The sequence below is a fragment of the Lactuca saligna genome, chromosome 9 (genome assembly GCF_052625555.1).
Source record: "Lactuca saligna cultivar CGN05327 chromosome 9, ASM5262555v1, whole genome shotgun sequence".
Lineage (NCBI taxonomy): Eukaryota > Viridiplantae > Streptophyta > Magnoliopsida > Asterales > Asteraceae > Lactuca > Lactuca saligna.
Genome location: NC_136425.1, coordinates 192,597,728 through 192,622,619, shown reverse-complemented (window position 1 = coordinate 192,622,619; position 24,892 = coordinate 192,597,728). Strand labels below are relative to the sequence as shown.

Sequence of the window (24,892 nt, the reverse complement as noted above, 5' to 3'; positions counted from 1 at the left end):
TTAGTGCTTGTGCACTGGAAACATACGAATGAGCCAAATCTCACCTGGGAAATAGAGAGTGACATGATGATTTGCTACCCACATTTGTTTGTTGATGCATGATTCCGGGACGGAATCATCCTAAGAGGGAGTGAATTGTAACCCCCGTGTTTCTGGGCTACACATTAATATAATGATGTAATAGTCAAGGTCAACCATTGTAACCTATTTTAAAGTAATAAAGATGAATTGGTTGAATATTATGGGAATTATGTGATTTTATGTGCTTATATATTGGTTTATAAAGACATAATAAAAATAAGAGTAAAAAATAAAGTGTTAGATAAACCCAATATCTATACATAAAGTTGTAGTGGTTGAAACAAGGATTTCGGATATATAAAGAACGTCGAAATCCGAGTTATAACGAAGAAGTTATGACCTATCGAAGTTTTACGGCAAAACCGGCACAACATCGGGAATTGTAAAAAGTGATTTTTTTGATAAATTACTTTTTAGCCTTAGAGATCTAAATGAAAGTTTTAGTATACGTTAAACCAAGAACATACATAAAAAGAACGCCCAAATCTGACGTCGTATGAGGAAATTATGATGTTTCTAAGATTTGGCATAAGAGTACACAACCCGAAATTTGAATTTTAGATCGATCGATTTTTTGTCAACGCAACGTAAATGAGAATTGAAGATCTCATTAATAGGAGCTCAACAATAAAATGACATACGAAAACGGAGTCCGTATGTAGAAGTTATGAATTTTACGCAGTCATTTAATAGTATAATCTGCTCATACTGTTAAATTTAAAATTGGTCTAGAATTAGCCGATAGAGTCAAAATGAAAGTTGTAGAACGTCGAAAATGGAGCTCGTATGTGAAAGTTACAAGATTTAGAAGTCGGCAGCGTGTTGCTGCAAAAGGGGTGACATGGTGCAATATATGCTACCCACGTTTTGCCACCATAATGGTGACATGTGGCACTAACTCGATGAGTTGAGCCATATTTCAACTATAAATAGAGGTGCGAAGGTGCCTTCATTCCTCACACTGTTACCCTCTTCTTTCTCTCTCTACACACTCTCTAACTCCCCTCCAAGCCCTAGGGAACCCACCTATCGCTTGAAGAAAGCCCCGGAGCACCCGAAAGCTCCGAGAAAAAGAGCATTTCAGCTCGGAAACGCTGCTTCAGCGAAGCCCAATTTTTAATAAAAACTCGTTGTAAGTAAGATAAGCCTACCATACTTTAAATATAGCTTATATATAAATATAATATCGTTATTATGAACCTATAATAAGATTTATTAGTAATTCAAAGACGTTATACTGATTGAACTACTTACGGGAGAGGTGTCTAGAATGGTCATGTTGGGTTTGGTTGTTGGATTTCAGAAAAACTATATGCCGAAATGGTCCTGCCTCCCAAATGTCCTGCATGGCTGATCCTTACTTGATAAATCATGAAGTAGACTTTGAGTTAATAATCCAACGATGTGAGCCACCTCCCACCGCTCATTCGTCATCTCCGATAGCATCATCGTAAGGCCATAAGTTCGTTTCTAGATATGCAAATGAGACCAATGTACCATATCTATTCTTTAAACATGTTGATCTACAAATTCATACCCGAGGAAGAAGAGAGATGTGTTGAACCCTTCAAATCAAAGTCATCTTCTTTTAAATCCATCGATTTTCCGTCGTTTCAGGTCTTTGTGGATGTTGAAAAGATGGTGGAGCTCGACGAAGCTTTTGATTTGATTTTTCCAGTAAGATCTGGGAGTGAGAGGTATTTGGTATGGTTTTCCATAAAAAAAATCCGATGAAAAGTGGTTTGGTGGTTAGTGGTGAACGGTTATCAGGTTAAGGAAGGAGACGTGGGGTGGGGGAAATGGAGGTGGTTAGCAGCGAATAGTGGTGGGGAATGATGAAGTGGTAGAACCGTAAAAGAAGAGAGAAAGAGAGATTGTGTATGTGTGTGTATGTGTTCTTCAGAGGATGGTGGAGAACAACGATGATAGCAGACAAATCATGATGGTAAATGATGATGGTGGGATATGTTAGGTGTTATTGGGAAAGTGGTAATATGAACAATAATTGAGGTTTTTAGGTGTAACTCAAATTTATAACATTTTGTAACATCTAGGACATCTATATTTCATAATGCATTGAATTCTATAGGATTCAATAAACTATCACATTGCCATTCAATAACAATGCATTAAACTTTATTAGGTACCAAAGGGCTTGTAGCCCAGTGGTATCTAATGTTGCTCTCCCTCTTTGAGGTTGAATGTTCATGTCCCGTTGTGAACATAAGTGGATTTAAGGAGTAGTTTAAGAGTTGATTAGATTTGACATTTCAAAAAAAAAAAAAAAACTTTATCAGGTTCAATGAAATACACTTTAAACATTATCTAAGAATTAAAGAATTTTCCTTTTTCATATTGAAGATATTAATGTCAATATTCTAAATTCATTGAATGTTTATATGACATCTCATAAGGATAACATTTTATCTATTAAATAACAATTAGGTTTGTTATCTTGTTAAAATCTTCCAACCATGCATTATGATGCACTTAATGTAATTATACATATTTCAATAAGGGGCGTAGCTACACTATGTGAAGGTGGGTCCTAGGACCTACCTTTTTTCATTTTTAATAGAACAATTCTATATAAAAAAACATAAAGAACTACCTTATTTTTTCCAAAAACCCTATATTTTCATACTTTTTTCCATTTCATTTATATAAGGAACCATGTTGATTTTGGTTCTAGATTCGCCACTGTTATGATACATAACTAAAATACTTGATTATACCTATATTAACATATTAACAATTAGTATCATGAAGACGATTGAGTAATTGACCAATATAAATGGTATAAACATGCTAATTTTTAACGAGATCTATATTTGATGTTGGTTTTGTTATATTGGTAGAGACCATTTTTTTATCTTGATTTATATGAATGACATTTTTTAACGAGATCTACAATGTTTTTTTTATCTTGTTTTATAAATTTGGTAAAAGAAATAAAAATAAAGGGTGGGACTTGGGTGTGACACTACTTTTAAGTTTTGACATCAAATCAAGATCAAAATAAAAAAGATTGAAGTCGTGAACGGTGAAATGAAAACAAACTCTGTCACCAACTTGTCAGAAACCCAAAAGCCCTCATCTCTCTCTTTCTCTATTTCTCTCTCATCACTTGCAAAGTGAATAGTGTGTGTAGTATCCAAAAGATCAAAAAGCCGAAAACTTCTCTATCTCTCATTCTCATTCTCATGGAGAGAGAGAAACCCCCAGTTAGATAACTGCAAGACACAAATATTTCACATAAATTGTCCTAAAAACCAGAAAAAAAAAGCAATCAGATCAACCATCTGCTCATCCTCGGTCGTCTGTCAGTTGATTGATTGTGAAATGCACAGGCTCTGGTCGGGTAATTTTACCAAATTCGTCGAGGTGAGCAATGTTTTTTTTTTGTTTTGGTGTTGGTTTTAATTGATTTGAGTTATTCTTAGTCGGTATTATTATGCGTTTAACAACACTTCATCATTTAATATTTTAATTCGCTTTTTATGATCGTGTTTAGATTAAATTTGGAGTGATTTCGACTTAGATCTGACTGATATTGAAAATTCTACCTCATTTGATTAATTTTTATCACGAACATAGGTTTTTGCGTGGAATTATTTGGCAGTTTCCGTAAGTGTATATGGAGTGTAGCAGTCGTTGCCACCTTTGCTGCTACTCATCCGGTGTAAAATGGCTTCTGCCAGCCTTGGACATGGCGGAGTTGGCAGTTCCAGAGCTGTTACTGGCTTCAATGATTCATCTAGTTCAATTGACTGGCTGGGGAGGGAGATGCTTGAGATGCGACTCAGGGACAAGGTGGAACATGATGATGAAAGAGTGAGTGTAAGTTCCTTTTTCCCTTACCATAAACTTTCTTATACATCTTTCATAAAATTCTTATATGTCTTCATTTATTGATAACCTGTTCGTGTTGGATTTATATTGCAGGATAGTGAACCAAAGATAGTACATGGTGTGGGTGCTGAAGCAGGGCATGTGATAAGAACAACAATAGGTGGTCGCAATGGTCAGTCTAAACAGGTTGGCAATATTGATTTTTTTCAAGAATTAGCCTTTTTCATGGCAATGGATCAAATTACATAAATACCCTTTCTTTGATCTTGTGTTGTCAGACTGTCAGTTACATAGCTGAGCATGTGATTGGAACTGGCTCTTTTGGTGTTGTTTTCCAAGTAAGTTGACGATTTTGTTGAGTCATTGTTTTAAAATATAGATTCTTAGTGTGATTTTTCTTTTTTCTTTTTTCCTTTTCTGATTTTGTTTTTGGCGAAGGCAAAATGCAGAGAAACTGGAGAGATTGTTGCTATAAAGAAAGTTCTTCAAGATAAGAGATATAAGAACAGGGAGCTACAAATCATGCAAATGTTGGATCACCCTAATGTTGTGGCCTTAAAGCTAGCATTCTTTCTTTTCAACAACTGATAAAGAAGAGCTATACCTCAGTCTTGTTCTTGATTTTGTTCCTGAAACAATTAGCAGAAGTGCTAGGCATTACACTAGAATGAACCAACGAATGCCCTTGATATATGTCAAGTTATACACCTATCAGGCATGTGCATGTTTCTTCTTTGTTCTCATTAAAGGGCTTTTTTTTTTGTCTTAATGGGCTTACTGGTTTAAACACTCAATCTAGATAGAATGACTTAATGAGTTAAGCCAAGAAACCTAACCAGTGTCTTAAGACAATAAGTTATTTTTCTCATTTCTTTTCTTTTTTCCTCCCAACTTCTCTCAGGTTAAATTTGATGTATACAATACTTAATCCATACATACTCATACATAACTTAATGGGAAAAGAAAGAAACATCCCATAAGTGTTGTTTGGATAAATGATGTTTAAAAATATTTGAGAAAATGATGACAGACTTGATGAAATGGAAGAAGAAAGTTAAATAAAGGCAACTTTGTAAGATATTAGGACTTAATGGGGAAATCCTCATTTCCCTGACTTTCTTTGTTAAGCTGTTCTTTTTGCATTAAGTTAAAAAAAATACTCGCTTTTGTTTGCAGATATGCAGAGCACTTGTTTATATTCATAATTGCATTGGGATCTGTCATCGTGACATCAAGCCTCAAAATCTGCTAGTAAGATTCTTTTGTGTAATATTAAGATTGTTAGATTATATAAAAGCTTTCATACTATAGTCGTCTCGCTTTTACACACTTCAAGAAACAATTAAAAAACTCAAAAAATTTCCATTCTTGTATGGTTCCTTATTTCAGGTGAATCCACACACACACCAGCTTAAACTATGTGACTTTGGAAGTGCTAAAGTTCTGGTAAGTTACATAAACATGTTCATGTTAGTTTTAATTTGTTAATTTATATTCTTTAATTTGTTTTTATAGGTAAAAGGAGAGCCTAATGTTTCATATATCTGTTCAAGATACTATCGTGCACCAGAGCTTATATTTGGTGCCACTGAATATACACCAACTATTGATATTTGGTCAACAGGTTGTGTCATGGCTGAACTACTACTTGGATAGGTACTTAGCTTTTATATTTTTGTAAATTTTCCCTTGATAGTATATTTTCAAAAATATAAAATCCATTGAAGCTTCATAAATTTTTCATAAAAAACGATAAAAGTTTAAGTTTTGTTTTTTGTTTTTTTTTTGTTTTTTTTAAATGACAAAATAGCGAACTTACCAGTTGCAAAGAGTATGATTACATAAAGAATGACAAATAATTGATTATTCTCATAGTAATTTTGATATGCAGCCATTGTTCCCAGGAGAAAGTGGTGTTGATCAACTAGTGGAGATCATTAAGGTAAGCTAAATCAACTGTTAACACACGTTTTTTTAAGCTTAATTGTATTTTTGATTTATTTTCTATCGACTTTAAATAGTATAATTGTTATACAGGTTCTGGAAACTCCTACAAGAGAGGAGATAAAATGCATGAATCCAAATTATACTAAATTTAGGTTTCCTCAAATAAAACCTCATCCATGGCACAAGGTATGCATTGTATCATCAATAAATTATATATATATATATATATATATATATATATATATATATATATATATATATATATATATATATTAAATTCTAAATATAATACTTCAATAAATATGGGGAGAGAGAATCTCAAAAGTGATAATTTTGAAGATTCAAAGAAACGAAAGGACAAAACATATAGATTTATTATTGGATAAATTATTTTAAATCATAAATTTTATTTGACTTGTTCTTTTAGTTAAAAAAATAATATTATGAGTAAATTACCTTTCTGGTCCCTGAGTATAGCTGGTTTCTGCAATTTTGGTTCTAAATTTTTTTTCTCACAGTTGTGGTCCTTTTTAACAGGCTCTTGTAATGCTTTTAATCCGTGTTTCAAGTAAAATGATTATTTTTGGTCCCTAAGTATAGCTGTTTTTGCAACTTTAGTTCCAAAAAAATAGTAATTTTACTCGGAACAAGGACCAAAATTACACGAGAAAACTTTTAGGGATCCAAATTGAAAAAAAATCAACTATATTCAAGCACCAAAAATGTGATTTACTTTAGTATTGTTTAGTTATTTATTTATTGAAAAAAAAAAGATGTATTGTAAGTATAATTATTAAAGAGTAAATTTCATTTGTGGTCTCTGAGCTTAGCTGATTTTTTCATTCTTGATCCCAAAAAGTTGTTTTTTTTGCAATTTTGATCATTATTTGATGATTTTGTAACGTTTATGGTCTCTGTTCCAAGTAAAATGACTATATTTTTTAGACCAAAATTGCAAAAATTAATTATACCCAAGGATTGAAAATAGTCATTTTATGTGGAAGAGGGACCAATAACATCACATGAACCTGTAATAACTAATAAGACCCAAATTTGCAAGAGAACTTATAGGGACTAATATTGAAAAAATCAGCAATGTTTCATGGAGTAAAAATGTAACTCATACTATGGTAAATAATTATTAATTAGATTATGTTAAAGTCAACCTAATTAGAATATTGTTTTATTTTTCAGGTCTTTCAAAAGCGTTTACCTCCAGAAGCAGTGGATTTAGTTTGTAGGTTTTTTCAATATTCACCCAATTTGCGCTGCACTGCGGTAATTTATAACTCATAACCTTTTTTACTATAAATTCAGTCGTAAAGTAGTAATTAAAAAAAAATAGATTTTTTATTTATTTATAAAATAAAATTGCAGTTGGAAGCTTGTGTTCATCCCTTCTTTGATGAATTGAGGGACCCAACCACCCTGTTGTTTGTAAATAGAAGAAGAGGAAAAATGGATAATATTTCACTGCTTTTTAAAACTGAGAAATTACAGAGCTTAAATAGGAAACAAAAACATGAACTGAAAGAAAGATAAAAAGACAGACTAGGACTCTTGACTTTTGTAACTGAAAAACAGCTTTTAAGACTCTATTAATGCAGTAATTAAAGACACATGACAGTGATTATTTTGAATCAATTAACCAACACTCCCCCTTGATTCAAAGTTGCATACTCCGAGCTACATTCTAAAGAACTCATGTTTGGCTTGAGGAAGAGATTTAGTGAATATATCTGCTGTCTGCTCATTTGTTCCACAAAAACTCAGTTTAATCTTTCTATCAGTGATCAACTTGCGAATAAAATGGTAATGCACATCTATATGCTTCGTACGAGCATGGGAAGCAGGGTTCTTGGCCATTGCAATGGTTGATCTGTTGTCACAAAATACCTCTGTTGCATCTTCTTGCTCAACACACAAATCAACAAGAACTTTTCGCAGCCATAAGGCTTGTTGAGCTGCTGCGTTTGCTGCTATGTACTCAGCTTCTGATGACGATAGAGCCACTGTATCTTGCTTCTTAGAACTCCATGTTATAGCTCCGGAACCAAAGCTGAAAACATTGCCTGATGTGCTTTTGCGATCATCTACGCACCCAGCCCAATCACTATCGCTGAAGCCAACCAGCCTAAATTCAGAAACTCTTGAATACCAGATGCCATAATTCTTGGTATCTGCTACATAATGAAGAATCCTCTTGGCTGCACGAAGATGCAATTTTGTAGGACTGTGAAGAAACCTTGATACTACACTAACAGGAAAAGAAATGTCCGGTCTACTATGTGTCAGGTAGTTCAGACCACCAACTAGACTTCTAAACACACTTGAGTTTGTTTTATCGGATCCATCTTCATGTTGTAGCTTCTCATTGATGTTCATTGGTGTTGTTGATACTTTACCACCAGTCACATTGAACTTTTTGAGCAGGTCCGTAGCATACTTCTTTTGACATACAAAAATTCCATCTTTTCTTTGCAGTACTTCAAGCCCAAGAAAATATTTTAACAACCCTAAATCTGTCATCTCAAATGTGCTCATCATGCAAGATTTAAAATCATCAATTAAGGACTTAGATGTTCCCATATAGATGATATCATCCACGTAAAGACAGACTAACAAGAATTCTCGATTACCTTGTTGCTTAAGGTAAAGAGTGGGCTCATTCTCACTTCTTTTGAATCCGTTTTCTTGAAAGAAAGAATCAATCTTACTATACCATGCACGTGGAGCCTGCTTCAAACCGTACAAAGCCTTTCACAACTTGTAGGCTTTATTTTCAGCATCTTTAACAACAAATCCTTGAGGTTGAGCTATATACACTTCTTCACTTAACTCACCATTCAAGAAGGCGGACTTCACATCAAATTGAAAAACAGGTAGTTGAAATTGTGCAGCCAATGCTATAATTATTCTAACTGTCTCGAATCTAGCCACAGGGGAAAAGGTTTCCTCATAGTCTATACCGTATTCTTGTGAATATCCTTTCGCAACAAGACGAGATTTGTGTTTTTGAAGACTTCCATCAGCATTATACTTTGTTCGATATACTCATTTAAGTCCTACAACATTCTTGTCTTTTGGAACATCAACCAACTCCCATGTTGAGTTTCTTTCAATGGCTTGTATTTCTTCTTTCATAGCTTTCTGCCACTCAGGTTGCTGAACAGCTTCTTCATAATCGGTTGGATCTGTTGCATACAAGGCAAATGTACAGGAGTTGTAAACATCAGCCACAGATTTGAACTTCTTCGGTGTATCATCATAAGTGTCTCTCGGTGGTGGATTATTTGATGAATTGTCATTATCTGAATTTGAACTTGAAGAACCTTGATCGCCCTGGGGTATTTCTGCATTATCTCCTGAACTTGTGGATGGTACATCTTCAAAGTTTATAACCTGATCTCTTTCTTTTTGGGTATTAGGTATCCACCTTGCTTCTTCGTTAAACTCAACATTCCTGCTTATTATCACTTTGCCACTAAGAGGGTTATATAAACGATATGCTTTGGATTGAGGACTATACCCAATGAAAATACATTTTAGAGATTTTTCATCAAGTTTTGAACGAGAATTTACCAAAGCATATGCTACACAACCAAAGACTTTTAAGTGACTTACAGTGGGTTTTCTACTTGTCCAAGCTTCATATGGTGTGCGATTCATAACAGCTCTAGTTGGAGAGATATTTAGAATATACACGGCAGTTGCAACAGCCTCTCCCCAAAACTGATCAAACAGTCCCTTCGCTTTCAGCATGCTTCTTGCCATTTCTTCCATTGTTCTATTTTTCCTCTCTGCTACCCCGTTTTGTTGGGGTGTTTCAGGTGCTGTTAATTGCCTGTAAATGCTATTTTTATCACAAAAATCATTAAACTCATTAGATAAAAACTCGCCACCACGATCAGTTCTGAGAGCCTTGATGTTCCTACCACTCTGTTTCTCCACAAGTGCTTTGAAATTCTTGAAACACTCAAAGGCTTCTGACTTGAGTTTTAGGAAATAAACCCAACTCATACGACTGAAATCATCAGTAAGCAGGAAAAAATACCGACTTCCGCCAAATGTCTCAGCTTTCATAGGACCACACAAGTCAGCATGTACAAGTTCTAGGCAATCTGAAGCTCTCCAAGAACTTGCAACGGGAAACGACTTTTTGCTTTGTTTTCCATAAACACACCCTTCACAAAAACCAACTTCACCAATATTTGCCAGCCCGAAAACCATCTCCTTTCTACTTAGCAATCTCAGCCCATTTACATTCAAATGCCCATATCGTAGATGCCAAAGCCTGGCCTCATTATCACAACTAACCGTTAAGGCTTTATAATATTTTGTAACATCGAGAGGGAACACTTGATTTTGAGTCATTTGGACAATTACCATAGGCTGCCCAGATTTCTTGTTAATTATGGAACACGTGTCATCATCAAATACTACACGATGTCCACTTCTCATTAGCTGTCCAACACTCAGTAAGTTGTATGCTAAACTTGGTACAAATTGAACATCATGAAGAACTTTAGTATTACCTTGCATGGTTTCAATAGTGATTGTACCTTCGCCTTTAACTTCAATCTTTCGGTCATTCCCAAGTCGGACTTCACTTTTCTTTGTTTCATCAAGATCTCGAAATGAAGATCTTGAACCAGACATGTGATTCGAACATCCACTGTCTATATACCACACACGATCTGAAACATTAGTAGTTGTAAACATAGTCATAAATAGCCTACCTTCTTCTTCCACCTTTTCAGTAAAGTTAGCTTTATTTTCATCTTTTTGCTTGGTCCAACAATAAGCTTCAACATGTCCAGATCTATTACAATACCGACATTGCAGGTTGCTCTTTTGGTAACGTTGATCTGCAAAGTTTCCTCTTCCTCTTCCACGACCATGATCTCGAAAAGTGCCTCTTCCTTGCCCACGACCACCGGAAGAACCACCAGATTTTTCTGGTCTGCCTTTAAAAGAATTGCCTCTTACTTGGAATGCTTTCTCATCACCTTTTTCGCTGCCCCTGTTTAATCTTTCTTCGTGTGCAATCAAAGAACTCATCAACTCATCAAACGTGTAAGTTGATAGGTCCTTAGATTCTTCAATCGCAACAACAACATGATTAAATTCCTTGGTCAGGCTTCGTAGGACTTTGCTTACTATTGTTTCTTCACTAACATTTTCACCATAAGTTTTCATGTGACTGACAAGTCCAGATACTCTAGAAAGAAATACTTGCACAGATTCCTTTTCTTTCATAACCAAAGTTTCAAATTCACGACGAAGTGATTGAAGTTTCATAGTGATTACCTTTTTTATCACCCATATATTCTTGCTTCAAAATTTCCCATGCCTCCGTGGATGTTGATGCTGCAGCAATACGAGGAAATATTTCATCATCCAACGCCGATTGAATGTATAGAAGAGCCTTTGCATCCTTCTTACGAGTGTCCCGCAACGGTTGATCTGGTTGAGCCGGTGCTGGAGTTGGCTCTATGTATCCATTCTCCACCAATTCCCAAAGCTCCTGGGATTTGAACAAAGTCTTCATTTTTAGACTCCACAAATGATACTTTTCTCCTTTGAAGACTGGAATCAGAGGCTGAGTTGCAGAACTGTTGTTGTTGCTTGCCATTGCTATCTCTCTTAGGTGTTTCACTCAGTTACTCCTTTCTTTTGCTTGATAAAGAAAGAAGCGGATCAGAACCTGGAACTGCTCTGATACCAATGTTGTTTGTAAATAGAAGAAGAGGAAAAATGGATAATATTTCACTGCTTTTTAAAACTGAGAAATTACAGAGCTTAAATAGGAAACAAAAACATGAACTGAAAGAAAGATAAAAAGACAGACTAGGACTCTTGACTTTTGTAACTGAAAAACAGCTTTTAAGACTCTATTAATGCAGTAATTAAAGACACATGCCAGTGATTATTTTGAATCAATTAACCAACACACCCGTCTTCCTAATGGTCGTCCACTTCCTCCACTCTTTAATTTTAAACCACAAGGTACATAATTAGTTATAATTAAATAATGTATGTAGTAGGGTTGAAACTATACATTGTATATAGAATTTTTTTTTATTAATTAATTAATTTCTATGCCCATTCTGTTCCTTCGTTATTCCATGCTTTACAACCAAACAAACCCTACAAGTTTTTATTATATAAGTTATTTTTTATTTATCAGGGTGTTACGATTGGGTAAGTATAAGTGCTTTGGACTTAAACTGTAAGATTGTTTGTGATGCAGAGCTTGCAAGCATCCCTTTCGAGACTTTGCAAAGGTTGATACCAGAACATGCTCGAAAGCAGAACTTATTCATGGCTTTGAACACCCACCAAGTTTGTTATTATTATTATTATTATTTTTTTCCTTTTCTTTTTGTGTTAGTATCATTATTATATATATAAGAGCTTGCATATAGACTTGTTATGGTTTTCGTATATGGTAATGTTATGAGGCATGGAAGGAAGATGATGAAGAATTGTTATGATTCTAATATTATATATATATATATATATATATATATATATGTATTACCTTAGTTTGAAACAATTTTTAAGAGGTTTAATCATTCATATATAATTTTGTTCCATTGTTATGAATAGTTGGTAATATAAAAAGAAACCGGTTACATCATACTTGATTACTATAAATATTTCACATGAACAACAAGTACAATTTGCATGAAAATAAATAAAGTAGTCAATACAATGTGCAAAAAAACCGGAAAACCGAGCCGATCCGATCAACCCGAAACCGAAAAAACTAGGTACCTACAGGTTTGTTTCGGTTTGGATATTTAGATACCTGTAAATACCGAACCGAACACTCATATATATATATATATATATATATATATATATATATATATATATATATATATATATATATATATATATATATATATATATATAAGAGTTTATTTTAGACGAATATAATTTTGTAAGAATATAATCTTGTAATGTGAGACCAAATTTTTTTTAGTAAAATATGCTAATATTTTATTGTTCGTAATACACATTATATTCTAATATTATATGTTTTCGAATATTTCAATATAAAATATGTTAAAATTATTATTTTAGAATATTAGAATATTATCCATATTTAATTTTTATAAACATTAGAATATTAAAATATTCACTAGAAAAAAATGGTTTTACGGTCTCACAAAATTAGACCGTCTTACATGAACCTCACCCTTTAAATTACTAATTATATATACAATCTAATTTGATTGTATCTTGAATATCAAAGAAGTAATTGTAGTTTAACTATAACACATTTTTCATGCTTAAATCTAAAAATATCTTACATGAACCTCACCCTTTAAATTACTAAATTGTATATACAATCTAATTTGATTGTATCTTGAATATCAAAGAAGTAATTGTAGTTTAACTATAACACATTTTTCATGCTTAAATCTAAATGTATGTGTATATTATCAAGCATTTTTTTTTTTTCTTTTTGATTTTTTTTTTAGAACAATGGAGTTTGTAATTTTGATTGATTTCTATTTTTTATATTTAACGGATACCTGTGAACCGAACGATGGTTACCCGTCTTTATCTGGTTTGGTTCAGTTACGATTAGTGCTAGCAAGGTACCCGTCCCGCTATCGCGGTTCACATTTTATTACTATCCGATCCGAACCATCCCATTAACACCTCTAATATCAATGCGATATTAAAACTGCGATCATTACATATAACATCAACATCAATAGTAAGTAGTAACATCACAACAATACCCCTATTGTATTACATATTACTTGATTGTGCAATGTCGTTACACAAGTTATTATTGTTGATTGTTTGTCCATCTCAGGTTTGAAAAGTTTGAGGAAAGATTTTAAATAGATGAATTAGAAGAAAAAGTTGTTCGATTACGATGGCTAGATTCCTAGCTCTTAGTGTTTTAAATTTGGAACGAAACTGAACTATGGTTACTATTTGGTGAAATACTTTCGATTAACCTTTCATGCCAAATCCTTATTGGTTTCATCATTGAAGGATTGGTTCATGTTGATAAGAATATACAACCATTTCTGAAGTAGTCAAAAAGTTTATCTTTCTGCCAGAGCCGGACATGAAACATAAAGATGTTATTTATTGCGACAATCAAAGCATAATTCTATCTTGGGAAAAATCCAATATTTAATATTAATATGAAATAGATGTGTGTGACATTCATCAAAGAAGTGATCAATAATGGTACGATGTTAACAAGAAAGATATTTGGTACGAAGAATCTAACACATATGTTTACCATGATGTTGACAGCTAAGAAGTTGAAGATTTATATAGCTTCAACAAACATTTTATATGAAAGTTACAAAATTTTAGGTTTATAATAAGTGCACACCTTGAAAGGCAACCAATTTGTTTATCAACCTTCAACACGATATTGTTAGTTTATAGAGTTTGAAGATTGTTAGATGACTTGATAGGTGCTAGAGTGACCACAAAGTGGGGAATAGTGGGTAGCGTTCAAGAGGCAACACTATCTGGACTGATTCAAGACGATTTGAAGTCCCAGACAAAATAAAAAAAATAAGGCCCTTAACAGTAATATTTTTAAGTAAAAAATTGATTAATTGCTTAGAATTCTTGGTTGTAATCTCTGTATTCACCAACTTTGGCTCTAATCTCGTTTTTTTTTCTTTTTTTTTTTTTCAAATTGCTTGCGACGACTTAATATCAAACGTTTTCCTCCTGTAATAATATAAGTAGATATAAACAAAATGAACCCTAGAATTTTGGAGGCTCTAGGTCATCATCCATACCGCCACATCTACTGATACGATCCTGATTCATTTGTGTTTCTCAATTTCCATTTTCATATATTTCTTTTGGAACTTGCTTTTCTCTAACTCATTTTCCATTTATATTTGGCATCTTGAATTCCATTTATTTCCATAATTTGCAACTTGTATTTTTCCACCTTCATTTCCTTTATTTGTAGATTAGGGTTCTTTGTCTTCAACATCAAGTGTTGTTTAAACACTTGTTTTTGTAGCAATTTAGTATATCTTCACCAACACAATAAAAAAACCCATATTTCTTTGTAGGGTGTTTTTCATAAAAGATTAAAAGTAGTTCAAAAGCAACAGTTACATATTAGCTTTTAAGAGTCAATATAAATACCTGAAATTAAGGCTTCCAAATAAATATCCTTCTAGGGTTGAGATCGGTCAATCACATTGAGTTAGATCTCTATAATCACACTTAACATTTTGAGCAGATCGAAAACCATGAAGTCAATTATTAGAGCTTGAAGAAGATATTTGTGTTTGACTAAAACTGGTGTACTGTAAAATGCACATAAACCCTAGTTCTTTTGTAAGGAGACCTTATGTGTATACTATTACCTACATAAGATAGAAATGTTAACAAGTCTCATGGGACCCCGTTTTCGTGGGTGCTCAATCCCGTTTGGGGGTATTTATTAAAAAAATCGGGGGAGGAGGCAAGATTAACCTCCATTTTAATTTCGGGGTGGGGCATGGGTGGATAGTCTCGTACCGAAACCCTATGGGGGAACATTAATAAACTATACATATATTTGCATATGTTAATTATATAAATATACTAAAGGGAAAATGACTTAAAATGGTAATATAGTTTTCGATTTTAATATATTTGGTATCTGAGTTTTTTTTTTTTCCTACATTTACCTCTTCAACTTGTTAAACAGTACACATTTTAGCCGGTACATTTACCTCTTCAACTTGTTAAACAGTACACATTTCAACTTGTTATAACTGACTATTACAGTTTAGCCGGTAAAAATGACTTAATAGGGTAATATATTTCTCACTTTGTACATATTTAGTCCTTACTATTTTTGTATATATTTAGTCATTAAATTTTTTTGTTGCAAAATAATTCATTTTTGTTTTTGTACTTATTCAATACTTATGAATGATTTCTTTACGTTTTCTCACAATATCTTATTTGGAACAGTCATTAATGAGATGCTTTGGACTTTTAATGCTTATGTCCATTGCGATCTCGACTACTTGGTTGCTTAGACCATGTGTTCTGAACGTCATAACTTTTTCATGTGATCTCGAATTTTAATGATTTTTATGTCTATGCGTTCATATTTTAGTTTATTACAACTTTCATTTAGATTACTTCTGTTAAAAAGTAATATATTTTTTACTTACGATCATTATATTCATACGTTTTTTTTTTTTTTTTTATTTTTTTATTTTTTATTTTTTAAATAAATGTATGTATGAATGTTTTTTTTATAAATTTGTAAGTAAAAAATATATTACATTTTAACAGGAGTAATCTTAACGAAAGTTATAGTAGACTCAAAAAACGAACACGTGAATATAAAAATCGTTAAAATCTGATATTGTATGAAGAAGATAGGACGTTCAGAATACAAACCTAAGTCAAACCACAAGACCTATACACCAAAGCAGTCGATGTCGCTATGGACATAAGCATCAACAACCCTAACCTCATCAACGATTGTCCCACGTAAGATGTCGTGAGAAAAATCCTAAAGAAATTATTCATAAATAGTGAATTAGTACGAAAATAAAAAAGAATTTATTTTGAAACAAAAAATATTAAGGATTAAATGTGTACAAAAATATTAAGTACTAAATGTGTACAAAATAAGAAATATATTACGCAATTAAATCATTTTTTCCGGCTAACATGGTGTAATCGGTCACAAGGACTGAATGTGTAAAATTTAACAAGTTGAAGGGGTAAATATGGACGAAAAACTCAATAACCAAATGTGTACAAATCGAAAAATATATTTCCCTTTTAAATCATTATCCCTATACCAAATAATAACATGATTTTGAGTTTCCAAAATTCAACAAAGAATATGTTTCTAAGTTGTTAGTATAATGTTTTTAGATGCCATAATTTTTTTTTTGAACATGTAAAATTTTGCTATAAATAAATATTTGTTACTTAAAAAATAGTTTCTTTTAACTCAAAAAAGTACGGCCCAAAATCAATCGGAGACGGGAGAACGAGGCTGGGGGTAGGAAGGCCGAACATTTTGGGGACGGGAGCGGCGGTAGAAAGACTGAATATTTTATGGGGCAAGGGATTGTGAAATTTCGGGGGCAAGGGTGACACTCCCCGTACCGCTTTCACTGTTGACATCTCTAACGTAAGTTGACATGTAAGTTAATTACAAACTATGTCAATACTTAAAACTTTGCATAACCGACTCTAACAGATAAGAGTAATCACAATTACTTTTGTTCAAATTGAAAGTTTTTTTTTAGAACAAACGAGAAAATAAATGGTTAAAACTAATAAAATCTTACAATATAGTGACTTCTACGATTTCTACGGTCCATGACATATATTTTTGGAATGATTTTCCATTGTTTCAAAGGCAATTGAAATATTGAAAGCAGCCCATATCCTGACCATACAATTTGGAGAGGAAGAAGATTCTAGAGCCGTTCACGTGTCCCTACCTAACCCTCTCCTCCCAATCTCCGTCCCCTTTTTATCTACTCTTCTCCCCCAAAACCTCACCATTTCACTCTCATTCTTCTTCTTACTCCTCAATTCTTTAGGGTTACACTCACACCACCCCTAGATTCTCTTAAAACTCTATAACAATGGCTTCATCAACAGCCCAGATTCACGCTCTCGGAGGCACTCCCTTTGCCTCTACTCAAAATTCACCCAAAACCGTCTTCTTCGGCAAAGGATTAACCAAATCCGTTTCGTTTTCGCACCAGAAATCATTTGTCAAGCTTAAGAAATCAAGAAGAAATGGTCCGCTTAGAGTTGTGGCTGAGAAGGTTGTTGGAATCGATCTGGGAACCACAAACTCCGCCGTCGGTGCCATGGAAGGTGGGAAGCCTGTTATTGTGACTAACGCCGAAGGCCAGAGAACTACTCCGTCGGTGGTGGCGTACACGAAGAACGGAGATAGGTTGGTGGGACAGATTGCGAAGAGGCAAGCTGTTGTCAACCCTGAGAATACGTTCTTTTCGGTGAAGAGATTTATTGGGAGGAAGATGTCGGAGGTGGATGAGGAGTCCAAACAGGTTTCCTACACGGTGGTGCGCGATGAGAATGGAAATGTCAAGCTCGATTGCCCTGCTATTGGGAAACAGTTTGCTGCTGAAGAAATCTCAGCACAGGTAATGGAATTATGATTTGTTCAACTGGTTTATAAGAATCAAGTCATTCATATGTTCCTGACATAGCAGAATTAGCAATGTTTCACAGTTGTTGTTGCCCGATGATGTTTAATTGTAGCTTAGTGGTATACACTATAGAGATAAGATCTTCAAATATAATGTCCAAGCACGATAACATGATATATAATGACTTCCTTTCGAGTTTATCCTCAAGGTTTACAGCTAAATGTACAATAAATATGTTATTAACTGTAGATAAGGTTCACAGTTTGATGGTTATTTGGAATCTTTCTTTGACATAACCTTCTTGTTATTACTCTAATATCCAGGTTTTGAGAAAGCTTGTGGATGATGCTTCAAAATTTCTGAACGATAAGGTTACCAAGGCTGTTGTAACTGTTCCTGCTTACTTCAATGATTCTCAAAGAACAGCAACCAAGGATGCTGGTCGTATTGCTGGTCTTGAAGTCCTGCGTATTATCAATGAACCTACAGCTGCTTCACTAGCTTATGGTTTTGAAAGGAAGAACAATGAAACCATATTGGTGTTTGACCTTGGAGGTGGTACTTTTGATGTTTCAGGTAAGGAAATTTAAAGTTATCGATAAGTGAACCATATTGTTGTGTATACAATCTAATAAGCCAATTGTCAAACTCACCTTCATTTTTGTATATCATTTGCAGTTCTTGAGGTTGGTGATGGAGTCTTTGAGGTGTTGTCTACTTCTGGAGACACCCATCTTGGTGGTGACGATTTTGATAAGGTGTGAATTCTCTTAAGGACTAGTTAGTAATTATTGCTCATCATTTATATCTGGTGATCTTTAAATTTATGTTTCTTGTATGCTATCATTCAGAGAATTGTGGATTGGCTTGCTGCTAGTTTCAAGAAAGATGAAGGCATTGATCTCCTGAAAGATAAACAAGCTCTGCAACGATTGACTGAGACAGCTGAAAAGGCTAAAATGGAACTATCAACTTTGACACAAGCAAATATTAGGTATTACATAACTCATGATCATGGTATATATTGGTACCCAATTTGATTTTATGTTAATTTGCTGATTTATAATAATTGTATAATCTTTCTTTCTCAGCTTGCCATTCATTACAGCCACTGCTGATGGCCCTAAACACATTGATACTACCCTTACAAGGGCAAAGTTTGAGGAACTATGCTCAGACCTACTTGATAGGTACCTACTTTGCTTAATAGCATTTAGTAAATGAAAAAAACCGAGAGGGCAAATTTGTAAAAAAAAACTTTGATCATTCCTTCAGGCTTAAAAGACCAGTTGAAAATTCTCTAAGGGATGCAAAGTTATCTTTTAAAGATATAGATGAGGTGATCCTTGTTGGTGGCTCAACACGTATTCCAGCTGTTATAGAAGTTGTTAAAAGTTTAACCGGAAAGGAACCAAATGTTACTGTCAATCCAGATGAAGTTGTTGCCTTGGGTGCTGCAGTTCAGGTATACACCCCACTCCCTTGAGACAATTTGTTAATGGATTAGGAGGGCGTTTATGCCTTTTGCATATAGTTGATATTTAATTGTTGTTGATTTGTAGGCTGGTGTTTTGGCGGGTGATGTAAGCGACATTGTTCTTCTAGACGTAACACCATTATCAATTGGTCTAGAAACTTTGGGAGGTGTGATGACAAAAATCATCCCAAGAAACACAACCTTGCCAACATCAAAATCCGAGGTTTTCTCCACAGCCGCCGATGGCCAAACAAGTGTGGAAATCAATGTCCTTCAAGGTGAACGTGAGTTTGTTAGAGACAACAAATCTCTCGGAAGCTTCCGTCTGGATGGAATCCCACCGGCCCCACGTGGGGTCCCACAAATCGAGGTCAAATTCGACATCGATGCAAATGGTATCCTTTCTGTAACTGCCATTGACAAAGGCACAGGAAAGAAACAAGATATTACAATTACTGGTGCTAGCACGTTGCCTAGTGATGAGGTATCTTTAATTCTTATCTCTTTATCTTTTTTTTAAAAAAAAAAAAAAATGTACAGGATTATTATAATAACAATGAAACATGAAAAAACAGGTACAAAGAATGGTTAGTGAAGCGGAAAAGTTTGCAAAAGAAGACAAAGAGAAAAGAGATGCGATTGACACAAAGAACCAAGCGGATTCAGTTGTGTACCAGACAGAAAAGCAGTTGAAGGAGCTTGGAGAGAAGGTTCCGGTGGCTGTGAAAGAGAAGGTGGAGGCCAAACTTGGGGAGTTGAAGGAGGCTATTTCCGGCGGATCAACACAGACCATTAAAGATGCCATGGCGGCACTTAACCAGGAGGTGATGCAGCTGGGACAGTCGCTGTACAACCAGCCCGGTGGTGGTGGTGCACCAGGGGCTGGGGCGGCACCTGGTGGTGAGGCGTCTGAACCATCATCATCGTCATCGAGTAAGGGACCTGAAGGAGATGTGATTGACGCTGATTTTACAGATAGCAAATGATGAATTTTTGGGTTGATATTTTTTGTTTTGTTTTAATGGTGGAAAAAGTATAATAGGATGGATGGTGGTGGTACTATCACTATCATATGTAGGTAGAATTTAGAAAAAGTGGTTAGATGCCCCATTTTGCTTTGGGATACGATGCCATGGATTTTGTCTATTATATCATTGTATTACTTTTTATATTTTTAAACTCGATTTTTGTTGGTTCGGAATGTGTGTTTCGTGGTTTTCATACTTCCGAGGAATTCTTTTAGATTAGATCTGTTACAATGCTAGGCGTTTTACCTCAGAAATTTATTAATATTCGTTTGTGTTGCAATTTATTTTGCAAATGAAATTTTTGGGATTGTTTAATAGTGATAGTTATTTTGCAAATGGAATTTTGGGAAAGTATACCAACTTCCTTTAGAGGGCTTAAATCCAAAATGATTACCACTAAGCCATATTTAATTATTTATTGTGGTTAAATCAATAATCAATAAAATACTTAACACAACTACATCATACAATACATGCTAAAGAACGAAGTTCTACTTCAAAAAGAAAAAACCCTCCTCGCAGGTGGTTGTGATTAGAAAGCACATGATCTTTTTATATATGCACATGCAAACGACATGGTATGTCCAAAATGTAATTTAAATAATCATTACTGTGCACCTCAGCGCTACTATAAACCTATGAAGGATCCTATTGGAGAGGAAAATTGTAGATGATCTCAGTGGAGGGAGGACAATCATGGTCATGAAAGATATTAGGCCATCCATAATACTCTCCACGACCAAGATCATGGAGAGCTTCCAAGTCCTCCACCTCCACCGTGAGCAACCACGAACCACCCAAACAACCGGAGTATTATCCACAACCACAAAGAGAAAGAAAAGAAAGAAAGAAGAAGCCTGAGAGAGAAGCCTCTCGACAACGACCACGAACGAAAGGCCATGGTGTGTACGAAACACGCTCGTGGCCACATCAACCACGAAGCCTCTCGTATGTATTGTGGACAACCTTATGTAATCGTTGTTGCAAGTATTTTTCAAATCGTTTATGCTCATTCATGCATTGACCACACATGCACTAATTTTTATAACCTGCTTGGGTGACCTTTTCTTGTAGCATCAAGGGCATATTAAACTCTCCCGATTATTCAAGTTGAGCTTCTTTTCCCTTTAATCATTTAAAGATGTTTCTTGACTTTCTCTTGCTCGCTGAATAAAAAAAACACAGTTTGAATTGAACCAACAAATTCAAAGTTCTAGTATTGTCTCACAAAACTTGTAGTTTTTGTGATGCAACTCAGACAGTTGTCATACAACCGGCGTACAAACAGCTCGGTGACTGAGTAGGGGCATGGGTAGCAGCACTTGGTGGACACCTTCACCTACAACTTTATTCTTAAATCTACATCTTAATTTGACTGATGGACACATTTTCATCAAATCTTGATACCGATAGACCACAAACATTTTGGTACATGCACATCCGAGTATAAATAAGTTCAAGATTTGAAACGTTACTCATTAACCATTATATGATCCTGTACACTTCTAAAAGTGTATTTTTCTCCACACGACGACAAAATAATCGCTTAACCACCAAACTATCGTTTATATGACACACATATATGCTTGATCTGAGGCCTCGTGCGGAAATTAAAATAAGGCCATATAAAAGTTTTCTTGTAAAATATTATTAATTAAATTTGTTACCACTAACGCTACAAGGAATGATGCCTATGCCGACGCCATATTTAGCCACTATATCGACGACATGTCGTTGGGAAAGCGGAAAGCCTATACTGACGACTTATTGTCTGTACAAAGTCGGCGGCATAGCCTCCCCAATAAAAGTGGAAAATATTGTCGGGATTGATATCGTCGGTACAGAAATGCCGATGACATGTCGTCTGCAAAGGGTCATCCATAGTGATTTTCGAGGAAAAGAAGTTTAATTATGTACCTATTCTGACAACTTATCATCAGTATAAATGTCACTTTTACTGACGACATGTTGTCAGGACAGGTGTAAGCAATCCTGACGACTTGTGGTTGGTAAAAGGGGGTGACAGACAACTTATGTTCTAGTTATAGAGATGACATGCCGTCAGTAAATGTGAAACCATTTTTTATAGTTATAAAGCTACACCGACCACTTATCGTCGATATGACGTTTTTTTTTTAATTTTTTTTTTTTAAAATTTTTATTTATTTTAATATTTTTCACATTTTGTTATATATACCAAACCTATTATTTAAAACAAATACAAACAATATATAAGCAAAATAATACTTAAGAACCATAACAAGCCACTAAATTCAAATTCAAAATCTACTACATACCAAAATAACAAAAAGGAAAAAAAAAATTTCAACAAACATTATACAAAATAACATAAAAGATCGATCAAAAATCTTCATTGTTCTCGTTCTCCTCGAGCTCGTTGGTTGGTTCTGAGGTATTATGTGAAAACATATTGGGATTGAATAGAAATTGTGACATTGGTTGTGGTTGGAAAGTTAGGAGTGACGGATACGAATGTGTTATTATACATTTGTTGCATCTGTAGCATTTATTGTTGCATGTATTGCACAACAACTTGAAAATTATCTTTATTGTATGAAGATTGGGATGCGGAAGTTTTTGTAAGGTTGTAGAACTCGCTACTCGGTACCTGTTCGACCAACTGCCGAGTAGCGAGTACTCATGAGTATTCAGATTCAGTAATTCATGTAGTAATATTTTTAGGAAAATTATATATGTCAAAATTATAAGTTGATTGAAATATATTAACAAAATTAGATACATATGAATATACAAATACTAAAAAAACACACAATGGTCTCTCTTTGTGAATAATCACATGTGTTTGTGTTAAATTATATTAAGTATATTATACATATTAATTACCGAGTTGGCCGAGTTTTACAATATTTATCGCTTCAATAAGGGTCTGATTAGGAAGTACTCAGATTCTTTAACTCGTCTCGGTAAGGGGCCGAGTAAGGCGTACTTAGCCGAGTAATTGGCCAACTCGACAAGTTTTACAACACCGAGCTTTGGAACATTTTGAATGTTCATTTAGAAATAAATTATTATTGATGTTTAGTTTCCTTCCAACTCCACAGATATATACGCATTCCATGGGGGTTAGTTGGTAGTGAGACTATATGGTGTGAGAGGATTAGTAGGCAGTAGTGAGTTCTATGATTGTTGTTTGCCTGTATTATGTGCATATTTGATCCTGATTGTTTATATGTAGACATATTGCGTTTGGTTTGGGTTGAGGCCGTCCTGCTTTGTGTGGTAAGCCAAGATACCCGGTGCAGGCCGACTGTAAGCCGTAGGCACAGAGGCTCGGGAAGAGCGGTAGGGTTGATGTGGTAGGCCAACAAACCCTGGGTATTCCACCCCGATGGCTGATTTGACATGTTGTATATTGGCGTTCCCACCTGGGGTATTCCATCTCGATGATGATTGGACCCGGAGGTTGATTGGGCCTGGGGTATTCCAACCCGATGGGTGATTGGATCCGACGTGTTTGATTGTATATGTGATCTGTTTATATGGTGATATTTTGGGGGAAACTCACTAAGTTTTGTGCTTATCCAGTTGTTTATTGTTTTAGGTATCATTGGTGTCTATGGGAAGGCGAAGGCGAGACTGTACACACGCATCAACAACATTGAGAATTCCATATTTTCTATAAAACTCTGATTTTGAACAAAATGTAATTTGGAATAAATGGTTTTCTTAATGGGTTATTGTCACTATAACCCAACCAACTTTAGTATATTGGTTTAAATGGTCCCTCATGACTTTTTTTGGTAGTTAAGGGGCATAAAATCTATTTTTACCTGCTAAAAAAAATCCCATGACATATTATTACCGATATTCTTGATGACATGGCTTTTTTTTTTCATAAGTTATAAACTAAATATAATTATTAAAAATAGAAAAACAAATAACCCCTATCAAACCCAAACCCACCCTTACCCCTCCTCTCGGTACTCAATGTTTTCTTTCTTCTTCCCCTTACTCCTCTTTTCCTTCACAAATCAAGCCACCGCCATAGCCACATGCCCCCATCTTTAAGAAAAATCCGGAGTCCAACAACCAACATAGACGATATGTCGATGTCTGATTCTTCCTAGGGTTTGAATCTCGACATTGAATCCATGGTCGTGAGAAAAACCACGGCTCATGGATGGCAATCTTTTCACTGCAACAAGTTTGATGTTGGGCATGCTGCATTTGTAAACAATCCTGACTCCTCCTTTTCCGATGATGTTATCTTCCTTTAAAGAATTGAGAACATCATCGCAAGTGAAATCTAGGCATTGGAAAGTAGTAAGCTTCCATGATCGAGCTTTGCAAGCTTTCTTGATACA

The 24,892-nt window shown here is 34.6% G+C and overlaps 1 protein-coding gene and 1 pseudogene across 2 annotated transcripts; both read left to right on the top strand.

Annotated features, from left to right (window-relative positions):
* The first annotated feature begins 3,682 nt into the window (after positions 1-3,682).
* On the top strand, positions 3,683-13,745 carry LOC145017069 (shaggy-related protein kinase kappa-like; annotated as a pseudogene). The gene is made up of 15 exons (XR_013666362.1): positions 3,683-3,921; positions 4,027-4,119; positions 4,212-4,271; positions 4,372-4,648; positions 5,110-5,184; positions 5,323-5,379; positions 5,449-5,589; positions 5,825-5,875; positions 5,971-6,066; positions 7,075-7,158; positions 7,258-7,309; positions 11,839-11,889; positions 12,134-12,269; positions 13,374-13,493; positions 13,718-13,745. The product of XR_013666362.1 is annotated as a shaggy-related protein kinase kappa-like (transcript).
* Positions 13,746-17,395: 3,650 nt separating this feature from the next.
* On the top strand, positions 17,396-20,714 carry LOC145015168 (stromal 70 kDa heat shock-related protein, chloroplastic). Its single transcript, XM_078973617.1, has 8 exons — positions 17,396-18,035; positions 18,365-18,617; positions 18,720-18,799; positions 18,893-19,035; positions 19,133-19,231; positions 19,317-19,506; positions 19,604-20,002; positions 20,094-20,714. The coding sequence occupies exons 1-8, from the start codon at positions 17,505-17,507 to the stop codon at positions 20,502-20,504; spliced, it is 2,106 nt and encodes a 701-aa protein (XP_078829743.1). The 5' UTR covers positions 17,396-17,504; the 3' UTR covers positions 20,505-20,714.
* The last annotated feature ends 4,178 nt before the right edge of the window (positions 20,715-24,892 follow it).

Bases quoted from the DNA above. Each gene is read 5' to 3' on its own strand.
- LOC145015168 (XM_078973617.1), top strand. From the start codon at position 17,505: ATGGCTTCATCAACAGCCCAGATTCACGCTCTCGGAGGCACTCCCTTT. The intron at 19,232-19,316 runs GTACCTACTTTG...TCATTCCTTCAG, and splicing joins TGCTCAGACCTACTTGATAG to GCTTAAAAGACCAGTTGAAA. The intron at 20,003-20,093 runs GTATCTTTAATT...ATGAAAAAACAG, and splicing joins GCACGTTGCCTAGTGATGAG to GTACAAAGAATGGTTAGTGA.